This window comes from Syngnathus scovelli, chromosome 8 (assembly GCF_024217435.2).
Source record: "Syngnathus scovelli strain Florida chromosome 8, RoL_Ssco_1.2, whole genome shotgun sequence".
In the NCBI taxonomy this organism is placed as follows: Eukaryota; Metazoa; Chordata; class Actinopteri; order Syngnathiformes; family Syngnathidae; genus Syngnathus; species Syngnathus scovelli.
The window spans coordinates 15,450,449-15,464,409 of NC_090854.1; the positions used below are offsets into that span (position 1 = coordinate 15,450,449).

Genomic DNA, 13,961 nt, shown 5'->3' on the forward strand with positions numbered 1-13,961 from the left:
GTTTGAGGTCAAGGGATGTTCCAGCTTATCCCAGGTGACTTTCGACACATACAAACTTGATTTATTGATACTGTATTTATATAGCATTCATTTTAATGTGCTCAAGCAATAATTGTTGCATTTTACAACAAATTAGACCGGATGATGAGGCACTCCTCCGCTTAAAACGACCAATTATTATTTTGTATAGCCCTGCCAAGTAACAAAAAAAACTGAAATGGTGATGAAATCAACTTCCTCTGTTGGGGTATAATAAATTGTATGCTGTTCAAAGAGGTCGTCCTAATCATAAACATGTCTCCTGGAGGCTGTGATGTCGTGACAGTGTTTCTGCTTCAAGGTACATTCCAAGTACCAACAGGTGTTACGCACTTGTATTTGCACATTTGCATGTAATATTTGACGCTTCGCATTCATATTGGTTAATCTGATTTGTCAGAGACATTTCTTTTTTTTCAACCGGCGAGCTTCTGCGACATCAATGAGATGATTCTTTATCTGCATGCTTGCAGCTTGGGCCTTCTCTATATATTTATATACATGGGCGCCGGGTGGTGGGAGGCATGTGGGCGAAGGTGCATGGCATCCGGCCTAATGCGCAGCCCGGGGAGAAATGCTCGCGCTTCGTATTCACTGCAAGAAAAAAAAAAAAGAGGGAAAAAAAAAAAAACCTTGCCACAGTTTCGGCTCTCACATTTGGGTTGTCAGCGATTGAGTCACAGGCTTTGCGAGATGTTCCTCGGGACATGCTCTTCTAATTAGAGTGTGAACAGAAACACAACCCTGTACTGTCATCTGCGGACATCGATCTGAGCTTTTACGTGCACTGCGCTGGACGCAGAAGATACAAATCAAAATCCTTTGTTCACAGAAAAAGCTGGTATGAGCCAATGTGAATTGCTACAAAGACACAAGGTAGACAGACACGTGACAAACATAGGGCAGCTAGCCAAACAGCTGCAAATATGAGAAGCTAACAAAAGATCCAAGTAAAAGTCTTTTGTTCACAAAATTTGCTCAATATCCATTCAGGCCTGTTAAGGCCATGGGACCAATGACAGAAATCAGAAACCTGCTTCACAAATGCCAAGCACATGACAGGTAGCCAGTCGGACACCAACACCAGCTCTCTCACTCTTGACATTCCCTCTAGTTTCCTTTTTCACAAAAAGTTGGTTAATGGGCTACTGACTGTGATGGGACTGAAACACAAATTGCTCCTATATAAACACACATTCCTTCCTAAAGTCTTCACTCTGCTGGGGGGCATTCCACAAGTTTTTTTTTTTTTTTTTTAAAGCAACCCCCCCCCCACTCCGCAATTATATACATGTGCACACACACACAAATACACACGCTACGGCGTACAGATAGTTTCCAATATTTCGAATGGGTCAGCACTTTGCAGCAAATCAACCATCGTCGCTTTTCAGTGGCGTCTAAATGCACTACATTATACTTATTGGTTAGTTTATAGACTTTGTGACAGTTCTTTTTTTTTATATTAAAATGATTGAGCCGGGATTATGGCCGCTGTGCATCAGTGCTGGTGCATCCTATCAATAACACCAAAGCTACTATTACATTCAATACACGAAAGTGTTTTGCAGAGCACTGTCTCACTGGGCCTTATTAGCAAGGTGTGTTTCTTCAAATCAGTTCAACAAACACCAAGGAGGTAATTTTTTTTTCTCATAATAAGACATTATAAAAGAACTGTTATTTTTATATTTTCTGGTAGATATGCCAACAATTCAACTCCCCAAAAAAACGACTAATATTTGATTTGCTTGTGTGGCTCAGAGTGATTTCACTCAGCATTTGGAGTCTTGCGGAATGTTTCATAATTGAATTTTTGGAATGCAGCGAAACCTTATTAAGTTTTATATAAGGTAAGAAAAAGGATTATTGTTACACTAGGCGGAACAGTAATAAAACTTGAATTACTCTCAATAGAGTGCAGACCTCCCTCAAGGCTGGATCTGCACCAAACTGTACATCTTCAGAGACAGAGTCTTGAAGTTGTTATTAAATGTCAACTCAATCAAATTTAGCGTGAATGGTGTGACCGGGGCAAATCCAGACATTTTTCATAAGGGTGGGGACAAATATTATTATTGTAAACAAAACAGCAGAAATATGTATACATATAAGCAAGTACCAAAACAATCACATACTGTATTTCCCAACATAGATCAATAGTATGATTCTGATTAGAATGCTTTGCTTAATGTGAGCTTTAAAAAAAAAAAAAAAAAAAGGGGGTCAGCTTGTCTGGCATTTATACATTTCGTATAGAAAGCATAAATGACGCTTATGCAACCTATTCTGGGCAGTGGCTATTGGGTTGCCAGGTGTGGCCATGAAAATTTACTGGCCACCCCTTTCTAAATTTTTAGGTGTGGCCATAGCCACCCCTGGCCACCCCCTGGTGTCGCCCTAGGGTGTGACCTGTTGGGCTTAATAACAGGGGGCTCATCTGGTGAAACGTCATGGTCCAGTGATTGTATTAAACTGGGCCGGTGTGTGAAATTTCAAATCTGAATTAAAAGGAGGGTGGATGTTAATTTTTTAACGGGAGTGGGGTGGGGGGGCTCATTTTTTTTCTCATATAGAATAAATTCCATGTCAGTTGGAATGAACTATTGTTGTCCTTTTTAAATACTAATTAAAATTCTAGTTCTCTGTCTTCACCTGGTGAAATGTCATGGTCTTCGAGAATTATTTGACGAGCATATTAAACTGCAAAGGTGGAAGACATTTCAGCAGTGAGCATTGGGGAGTCGCCAATAATTCACATTTTTAAGCCACTTAATCTTGGCATATTTCTCCTTACAATCAGTGTGAGAGAAGGTGCGTATAGAAGTGTATGTATGTCGAAGTGTGTGCGTGCACGTGGGGAGAAACTCTGAGGGTGTTCCTGAGTGAACTGGTCACATCAATTATTCAGTGCGATCACCTACCCTCCTCAATGTCTCCATCGTAGTCCGCCTTCATTCACACTGCAGCGGAACTTTCAGTCAAGGTGGAGGAGGATAGGAGGAGGCAAGCGGCTGGTTGAGCCCTGTAGATATCCCAATTGGAGCCGTAGGAGCTTCTGCAACGGGAGTATTCATTAGCGTGGCCCCCAGGCTCAGGCATAGGGGAGGATAACAAGACCCCAGGGTGGTTAGTGTCGGCCCTTGCTGCTCAAAAGGAAAAAAATACACACACAAATGTATTCCCCTTCATCCAATCAAATCCACAAATATCACTGTGTCAGCGAAAAGTGGCACACACGACTCTTTCACCAACTTCTTTGTTTACCAGTCAAAAAATGATGGAGTTTGAATTAGGATAGGATTTTGTTGAGCACATTTGTGGTAGTCTCTGTCAAAAAAAAAAAAAAAATGGTCCATATGACTTGTGTGTGAACTTACAAGTCACTTGGACTTATGTTGAAACTTTCAAGATTTGGTTCTCTGCCTCTGTCTGAATTCTTTGGTCCAAGGACTATTTTTTATTTTTTATTTTTTTAGAAAGGGTTCAACTAGACTACTAGTGTGAGGAAATTGTTCACCAATTGGATTTTTGGCACATGGGTGCTTCTGAAGACTGTGGAAAACTGTATTTTTAAAAAATATTTCTTTTCACATTTGTCTCACTTGTCTTAATGATGAGTAGCCAAATGATCCTCGAATCATTTGTGAAATCCCACTAAAAAGCTTCCTCTTGAATTTGGCGTTTTTCAAAGTTTCTGTGGTACAATTAGATTTTTTTTTAATCCACCAATATGCTCTCTTGGATGAGGGTGTTGAGTCATCTCCAGAATCATTTTTCATGTGTTGGCCATTCAATAAGTCACACCTCCAATGTATGCCGAGAAGCATTTAAAACCGCTGTAACGAACCCGGACGACTCCTGCGGGGCCGCTGCCTGCACTGACGTATGTGTCTTTAGGGGGCCTTGGATGTCGGATCGGCCCCTCTCTCCTCTCATACCGCGGTTTCCCAGAAAGACCCCCGAGTAGTGCCGCGTGCATTCTGGCGGGCCGGGAGGCGGAGCGGTGAAGTTAAAGCTGCGGTTGGTAAAATAGTTGGCCGCTGAGAAAATGGGGTGGCCCTGAGTCAAGGTTGAGGCTGTCTGGGCTACAGAGTGGAAATCTTGGCAGTGGTTGGGAAGGGGCTGAGGGGAGAAAACATGCAGAAGAGGAAGAAAAAAAAAAGGAGGGGGTCTAAAAGAAACTGACAAAAAAAGTGGCTTACTTTGAAGGTGTCAAGAATTCTGAGGAGCGAATGTCACAGCTGCTGCTACTCAACTTTCCTGAAGCCTGTCAAGTCAGGAAAAGTACATTTGAATACCACAACATATGAATACAATTCCTCAAAATTTAATTAGGATGATTAAAAACATTGTAAATTAAGAATAGGAAGTTTTTTGCCTTCAAAAGTGAAAACGTTCACATGCACGGTTGCAAATCCACTTTTAACGGTTAAATGTCAAGCCACCATGTTGCACAAATTGCTCATCTCCCAGTTTTTGTTGCTGTTGTATTTAAAATCATTTGCATTACTTTAAAAATCACACGATACGTACGATCAGGTTGGAATTCGGTCGGTCGACTTATGCTAGCATGAAAATAGGACCCCTTTATAAACCTTCAACCAAATCATATATTTTCATCTAAGGAAATGCTCCTAGCAAACTAATATTTGTTGGTTAATGGAAATTAGCATAGATTTTATGGTAATTACAAACCTTCAAACAACTGATTCTTCCACAGAATACATACAGATTTTCTCTGCACTGTGGTAACACCAACTGAAAATAAGTTCGGGATCGTCTCTCTGTTTTTCATGCTTTTCATGACACGCTGCATGAAGGCTTGTGGTAGAACTCACACAACGCTTCAATGCAGATTTGCCTTTCAACTGGAAAAACATCTAAGCACAATTGCTTAGAAATCTGCTTTAAAACACAATATTGCAAAAATAACACATTGAATTGGTCCACCAACTGCCATTAAAAGGTCATCTACAGTTGAATATATCCTACAAAGGAAATATTCGTGCGTCAGTCAAGTTTTCACAAGATGTTTTTATAGTAGCGCTGTCTTTGATTGGCTGATTGTTTGGCTTTCAGGCCAGCGACATACTTGGAAGTGTTCTCTGAATTATTTTATAATGGTTTGGCATCACTCTGCCTCTACGGGGTCCTTCGAGTCTAAGCCAGCTTCTGGTCACTGCCTTTTTGGGGGGAAGATCTGACTGAATTCTCGGCATAAAATGCATCAAAGTTGACAGCTGTGAGTTATATGACAAATGATTTGGTTCCTGTCCTTTGCCGCCTGATCCAGAGCGTGTGCTGACCGACTGTGTCACGCATCACCATAGTCATAATATTGCCTTTTGCTTTATATTCGTATTCATTTTGGACACGCTACAAAAGAAACACTTTTCCCCACTGTGTTTTCCAGGCACACATAATGACTGGAATGGAAGAGGTGTACATGGCCAAGCTGAGTTCCTTTAAATCCAAAGGGGCTTGGTGCAGCGTATGGATTAGTCCTCCAAAAGAGAAACAGCAGCCAAGACATCTGTGTGACTATCACAGGCTTGATCCCCTCAAGGACAACACTGGCAATCGAGGAACCTGGAAGATCTGCTCACATTGCATATGCAGTTCTCTGCTATGCATACAATTCATAAAAGAGAAATGAAAAATAAAAAAACTTCCAATTGTTCTGTCACATGAATAAATTGTACAAGAAAAAAAATTGTGGAAAAATACATAACATTCAAGATTTTTGGGAGAATTATGTAATATATTTTTTACTATGTGAAATGTTCTGAAAGTTTGTCAGACTCAGCAACAGAAACTGAGGAGGGGCAGGTCTTAAGGAAACAAATTAGCATGTAAAGTGTGAGACTGACGAGCTTTGCCAATCTTATGGAAAAATGCAAGACGGGATGTAACCTCTCATTAACGTTTACTTCATATGGGTTTCTCCGTCCCTCGTTCCAGGCCCTGCTCTAGCCTGGGGCTAAAATGGGGCGGGTAACGGAGATACAGGGAGGGCCGGACTGCATTATGTTTCCCGCTTGCAACAATGCCGTAAAAGGGAAGTATTATTTCATCACCGTATGCCCATGATATTATTACATACACTGTGCTTTTCCTAGGATAAATGAAAATAATTTGTGTGATGACTAGGAGATCCTCACTATTCACTCCTTTAGGTACAACTGAAAAATAAAAGACCTGCAGGGAAAATTCCCCATTTACAAAGACAATATTACTCACTTCTTGGGTATGTGGGCAAATTTTATTGTATAGTGCGGTCCACTTCAATACACCGTTTAAATGCCTCACCCCAAATGGACACTATACTACATTATCTGATAATAAATAAAATTAATGGCTCCCCCAAAAGACACTATAATCTTAAAAATATTTATGAATTTTATGAATACGTTTGACATTGAACACATATATAAAACTCAAATTCTTCTGAAAACATATAATTTAAATAAAAAAAAAACACTTTCATTAATATTATCATTATTTGCAAATTTCCAACTTGTGGGACAAATAAAGGTCATCTTTTCTATTCTTACTATTGAAATTGATCAATAAGTGTCGAATTGTGTCCTGATTCTTATATACTGTCCATTTATATAAATAGTAGATGCTGGCCAGTAAGAAGTAGTAATTGCAATTGTATTTTTATCGGATAAAAATCGAATAGACACCTGATTCCGTATTAAAGTTGTGCAGCAACACCTTTTATCCATTTTCTCTCGCTCTCGCACGCACACACACACACACACACACGTACGCACGCACACACATGCACGCACGCACACTCCTACATACAGTGTACAGTATTCCGTACGTGACCTCCTGTGTCCATCCAACCACACCTGGTGTACACGCTAACATTCACACACATATTCCAGCCTAGACTGGCCAGGTTGCCAGAGCGACACAAACTCCCACCCATTAGCGGCAGGATTCCAGAATAACCATGGCAACCGCACCCACCCACCCCACCCCCGGGGAGACGAGCAGCCCAAGTGAAAGGCTCCATTCAATTTCCACATCCCAGTACAGCACACACAAAAGGACACACATTGCACACACACATGCACATGCTCTTCACACACTCCCTGACAAGCACGCACACACATACACACAGAAATGGTCACATCCAACCCACTTGCTCTAACAGCCTCGCTCGCAGTCACTCTACTCCCACTCCCACCCTCCCTCCTGCCTGCCTCCAGTGGGCTGAGTGGGAGCTTGTTAGAGAGGCCGCACACTGCATCCTCTCACCAGTGCAACAATAATTACAACTCGCTGCTCTTCTATTTGATGCACAAACGTCATGGTCTCACAGTACCTTAAGTGTATTGTCAACTCAAGAGTGTGGCTTTGAGGTATTTGTTTAGTTTTGGTCTATTCCCATTCCAAATCCTCCGTGTTCTTCTCAGCTGTGCTCATGCGCAGATTTCGTCAGTTCAGTCTGTTCCTGAAACCTGTTTTATTTTTTGTGGTTTGCATTAAATCCCTTCAAAAAGATTCGCACAATGAGCTCCGACACTACCTCGGAAGGCGAAAAATTGCCAAATCAATTTCTTCACTCCATTGTGTTTTTGTGTTGTTGATTGGAAACGCTCTCAGTCTGAAAGAGGCATCTGAAATACTCTGATACTACCTCAAAATACGGAATATTGCCGGGTTAACTTTGTCCTTCCATTCTGAACTACGGTCTTTTATGCAGAACTGTTTTTTTGCTAAAGACAGGAAAATAACACCTTTTACAGAACGCGTGGAAGAAGTGAAGACAAAAATCTGAAGGCGAAAAGCTCGCTGGGTCAATCGCTGTACGCCGTTTCGTGTTGGTGTCAACTTCTTCCCCAAAAAAGCAGCCCAATTGTCATTATAAGGCAGAGGAACAGTGTTAACTAACATTAGCTTGCATGTCACATCTAGCGATGATGAATCTGCAATATTTTTTGTCGACTTGCAAGGAACTTTTTGTGGCCAGGTGGAAGGAGAGCCAGAAATCAGGTCAGCGAATGTTCTACAGGGTGTGGCGCTTGGGGAGCATGCGGAACAAGGGAGCGATGGCTGGCACTAATGACGGGCAGCCACGGGCCACACGAGTACAGCTGTCTCCCCTCCCTGCTTGGGCGCTGTCGGAACAGCACAATAACATCCAGTGTGTCCGTCCGTCTGCACTCCCTGGAACAGCTGGGTGGTTTAGCGAGGGGAAAAAAAGTTAAGGCCAAAAGCTTTAGAAAAGGAATGCGTATCGCAGACTCTTATCGTGTGGATTTTTTTTTCCCCCACGAGTAAACCCAACAGCGAAGGTACGGGGAGGTTGCGAAAAAAACCGGAATACATGAACATGTCCATTTTCTCAGAGGTTGACATCACGTCGTGCGTGAGTCACACGTGTGCAGCCTCGCCCATCACATCACCCCCGTGGTCATGTGAAAAGGAAGTACACCCTGCATGATGTCAGCGTTTCTTGCGAGGCCACGCCTCACTCACGCAGTCATGTGACCGGGTCATCCAGGGTTGAACCTCGAACTGAAGCCTCTTTCACGCAGATACCCTGCAAAAACTTTCACTCGCCGGGACGGCATTACTTCTGTTGAGCCCTTTTTTCACACAGAGATTGTAGAAAAATGGAACATCAAACCTGGCAATTATCTACTTTTGCAACAGATGTTTTCAATGCATCATGGCGGGAAAAGATTCACTCGCCACATTTTCGTCCTGCCTTTCCAGCATTCCCTTCCACAAAAACACACACGTATTGTCCTGCATCTGTTACATCATGAGAATGTTTCACACAGACACCACAAAATCAGCAAAACGATAACAAAATACTCAGCATTGATCCACATTCGCCTTTCGGTCACAACTCAGATTTCCACAAACGTGTGCACAATGAAAAGCAGCATTTCGCAATGTCATAATTTGATGATGTCAGTGCCAGGGTCTGGATTGCTTTCAGAGCAACAGGGCAGGAGAAGGAAAACTCCCATTTCACACTTCTTGCACTTTTCCAACACAGGCACCATCCTGCCTCTCTTCACTTACTACTTCAGAAGCCCTAATATTGTCCGGTCAATTTTGTCCTTCCATTTCATGTCGAGGACATTTGAAAGAGGTGATAAATTGGCAAGTCAATCTCTTCTCTCCTATTTTGTGTTGATGCCATTTCTGCAGAACAGCATCGGGGGGGGGGAAAGTCAAAAGAAATTTATTTTTACAGTCGGTGTAAAAGGGGCTTTTTTCAGCTCTGATGCTATCTTAGAATATTCCTTTTTCGATTCTGAGCCTCCATTCAGTATTGGATGTCGAACAGCATCAGAAAAATACCAGCTATTAGAGTTTGTATGAATAGCTGCAAATAAAGCAACCTGAATCTTAGATTGAATCGAGCGACACACACGTAGGAGGACGTCTGACTCATTCCTGGTGCGTCTGACCACCCCCTCCTTGGAGGCCGCCAGCATCTTCGGCGTCTCTCGCTTGTCTTCCTTCGCCTTGGCCTGTCTCGTGTCTGACTCATAGCGGAGGTGATGTGAGGCCAGGTGATGAGGCACAGAGGGCTCAAGGGCCCCTACTCTAAAGCTCTGATCATTCCGATCACCTGAGACTTCAGTCATACTTGTCAAGGGATCTCCAGTTATTAACGTTGACTGCGCCTCACCTTGTTACCCATGTGTTTGCATACAAAGGCGTAGATGTTTTAAATTGAGTGTGGAAATCCAGGGCATGCATATATACTCATATGAGAATATAATAAATCAACAGCTGTCTAGAATAAACATTATTCAGATGATAATCTCTCTGCCTGGGCCTCAATTAAATAAATCTGCGCAAAAAAAGTTTTTCGAAAAACTATGACCGTTTTTACTGAGTCTACCAAAATAGGGCCCAAGTTTTTACTTGCCTCAGTCACAGCGCCATCTCGTGTGGTGACCCCCACACCCTGCATCGCAAGGGTCATCCTACTGAACACATGTACATGTGTGAATGAGGTCACAAGGGAGCCATATTCTCTCTTCAGACCCGACGGAGCCCCACCTGGGTCTCCCAGCTGTTTTCCCTCCCATTACTAAACTTGTTGTCTCCTCCCTATATATAAAAAAAAATATCTCCAGCTATCACCCTGCTTCACATTTAAAACGCACTTATTGACACTGGAAAGAAAACGACAACTGTTCAACTCATAACAGTGGTTGTGGTCCAATAGAACAATGTTATGGGAGTGCAGCAGGAGTGGAGCAGATAAAATTCCCATATAAGGCACGAGGACACTCTTCAAGCTGCTCGGCTCTCTCGCAGCTGGCTTACATCATCAACTTTTCCTCTGCTACTATCGACCTCCAAAGCCTTTTGTGACATATACGCACAAATGTTCTTGGTAACGGAACATGTCCAGTGAACAGTTGCTTGCTGCAAGTATCTTCAAGGTTCAAATACAGTAAAATTTGCAATGTGGAGAGACCATGTAGAGATCTTTCAAAACACATTGTAAACAAGTTTGAATACATAAAAAAATCGTAAGTATAAAATGTGTAGAAAATACACGTTTTTATGTCGAGTAACATCTTGGTGGGGACTGGAGGAGCAGTATGTGACAACAGTGGGTCTGTGTGTGAGTCTGGGCGCGTGAGCTGTGGCAGACAACAGCTTCTGCCTCAGTGAGCCTATTTTGTGTATGTTTCATTGTTCTACTGGTATTTAATAAATGGACACGTTAGGATTGCATTGCCACCAATAAGTATACAGTGAAGCACCACGTTCACGGTTCAGCATTTGAGAATGACCCTATTCAAAGATTTTTTTTTTTTAATTCCCTATTCTTGTGCTGGAAAAACTCAGCTTTCACCGTTTTTGCGCTTAGGGTAAAGCAATTAAAGCACTACTTTGCCCTTTTGTGGCATCTTAGTGTCAAGGAACGATGTTAAAGTTTCATTTAGAAAATTATAATGCTTTCATAAATCTTTCCAGAGGTGTCCAGAACTATGAAAAAAACAATCAACAAAACAACAACAGCAAAGCTTCATCTTCCCAACACGATTCCAGATCAAGCAGATGGATTGAAAGGGTGAGGATATTGGGGAGGGGAGAGTGCGCAAACAAGGCTGATAAGACGCTCGGCATCAGAAGTCGTTCCCAGTCAATCCCCATCGGACCCCCAGCCAGCCCCCACTCCTCCACCCCGGTGTCCCGCTCTTCCCCTGCTCCAGGATGTGCGCTCGTGTGGGAATACGCAAGGAATGTGGCTTCCTTTGTTTTTAGTGTGCGATAGGCTGCCGGTTGGCGGTCATCTGGATGCATGACGAGCTCCAGGCTTGGCTGACGGCGGGCCACGCATTACCGGTCAGACCATCCTACAGGGGGGAGGGGTGTTGTCTGACAGAGACCCTCGCTGCCTTGGGGCACTCATGCTAGTCAACATACTTTACATCCTATCACAGGAGAGGAAGCTAAAGATACACACAATCTGGCAAAAACAAGTGTTTCCCTTTTCAAGATGCATTTCCCCTCCCACAGTCGTAAATTGAAATCTTATGAGATCAGTCATAATTCTAAAGAGAGTAGTGATATTTTCCCAAGTTAAAAGTTTCACTCGTACAAATACAAAGCAGCAAGATAACAACAAAACATTCCATTTATAAATCCCTCAAGAATTCATCACGTTACGAGTACTTAATTGAGTAAATCATCCAACTTACCGCTGACTACAACATAGCACAACAGAGCAGTCCTCAATTTCCAAGATGCCCGACCAGACGCACTTCTTCACAATTAGTCTTCATTGTGACCGATGTCTGCCACCCTGTGGTTAACATTAGTATTACATATTTCAATGGCACAGCATCAGTGAACATTTCCAGAAGTTAATCAAGGGCCGTGAGGGCTGTCGAGCCTCACGTACAATCGTTTGTGTGCCCCTGACAATGAAATCATTGCTGTTTCATAATTAAAACATTTTTTTTAAATATATTGTTTATAGTAAGATTCTATTTTATAAATCAAAAACCTACAAGCACTTAATCTCGATGAGATTCAAGCCCTGTATCGGCACAATGCATAATTGGATATCATCGTAATTGCCTAAATCATATTGTAATACCTTTAAAAACCAGGAAGAACATTTTTTTTTTATATAATACACATTGGTATTTTTTTATTTTGCTTATTTGTTTACCCATCTGGTTGAAGATTTTCTTACAATGTCAATAATAAATATACCAGTGTATATTAGTTCTAAAAATAGTGTTTTTTTTATTTTCCAAAAATGTTGAAATAGGACTTGAGCAATAATTATTAATGGCTGACAAAATTGGTTTTCTGGTGACCATCTGTTGTTCACTATTTAATGATTTGTGATGAAGTGTGTGTGTAGCCCACTTTGCTCAATTTGAAAAACTATTTTGCTTGAAATGTTAATAAAGTTAGGATGATTTACTTTACTTAAATTGAGCGATATTCACAGAAAGAACATCTCGAGAAAAATACACATCTAGAAGCGAGTCTTTAAATAGACTTGGAAGGTGAAGCAACCACAGCTCTTTCACATAATCATATAACTCCACACAGAGAGCCTTTTAGTGTTAGTCTACCATGGCAAAGTGTTGAATTATAGAAGAGTAAAGTGAGCATGTTATTATATACTAAGGTTATCGGGACCAAGCGAGGTGAGGTTTATTGGATTTGTGAGTCTCTGCTTTAATGTAGCCTTCATGTCGACATAGAAGTAATCTTTAAAATGTCTAAAGAAAAAAAACAAAAATGTCAAAATGTTTGACGGACAGCACCTTCTGTAAACAAAAGGGAGGATCTTACATTGTTTCAAAAAATCTCAATTTCATGAGAATTTTTTTTAAATGGTAATTGTATATGAATGTACTAAGTGATATATCAGTAGAAAAAAAATGTGTCCTCGTAAAGTCACTCATTATCTTTCCAAGAAAAACATTGCAATTCAAGGGAGAAATGTTGAAATATTGAGAGAAAAAAGGTTGTATTATTTTGCAATTTGCAAAATCTTGAGAGAAATACATTTCAATTAACAAGTGTCAAAACACTCATTCCAACACAAAATGTACTTTTCTTTTCTCCATGCACTCATTCGTAAATTCCGATAAGGGACAAATATTTTGGCTTTCAAATTAGAATCCCACAGAAAATACAAAACACCCCACCCCAAAAAAACAAACAAAAAAAAAAAAACTCTTTGGTTTTTCAATTACAATTTCAGTGAAACATAGCACAAAGTTGAGATGAATGTGATGCAAAGTGCTGTTGAATATACATGCAACCCCCCCCCCCCAAAAAAAACCCACACTCGATCAAATATTTGCAGCACTTCAAATTGAGAATAGAAAGTAACAAATGTGCACAAGAAAGAGGATGCTGACCGACGGAATAAAATGTGCTTTCATTTCGGCAATGTTTTCGTTCTGAGTCAGGATCGGTGAGTCAAACCTGGCGGCACACTCGAAACAAAAGTGAGGTGCTGGCCAACCACGAGCACTTTATACTGCAACAACGCAGCCTGTGTGAAAAGGAAACTTAACAAGCACATCGGCACACTGCAACAACATGACATCAATACACCTCCAACACCCCACCCACCCCGTAAAAAAAAGAAAATTGCAAAGAACAAAACATGTACATACAGTATGACCACGGAAAAATTTAGTATTTAGGCCACAGCTGATGGTCACAATATTTTTCTTTAAGACAGCAAACTAGTCAAAATAACAGCACCTCTATCGGTTTCAGTCACTTCAGTTTACTTTTGTCTTCTAGGTAAAAAAAAAAGCCATACTGTTATGAAAATAAATCTGACGGGGGGGGGGGAAATGTAATGATACAACGGTAACATTTGTTCTATTTTTTTTTTCAGAAACTGTTATTAATGGAAAAAGCTCCCACACGCCTCC

The 13,961-nt window shown here is 41.3% G+C and overlaps 1 protein-coding gene across 1 annotated transcript in view; it reads right to left on the reverse strand.

Moving 5' to 3' along the window:
• The window catches only part of klf12b (Kruppel like factor 12b), a 65,381-nt gene extending 51,542 nt beyond the window's left edge, over positions 1-13,839 (reverse strand). Inside the window, exons 1-3 of the mRNA XM_049728391.2 lie at positions 11,745-13,839; positions 4,245-4,309; positions 2,964-3,097 (exon numbers count right to left, since the gene is read on the reverse strand). Of these exons, the coding sequence (XP_049584348.1) occupies positions 2,964-2,997 (34 nt within the window). The 5' untranslated portion in view covers positions 2,998-3,097; positions 4,245-4,309; positions 11,745-13,839. The remainder of the gene's footprint in view (positions 1-2,963; positions 3,098-4,244; positions 4,310-11,744) is intronic.
• Positions 13,840-13,961: the final 122 nt, after the last annotated feature.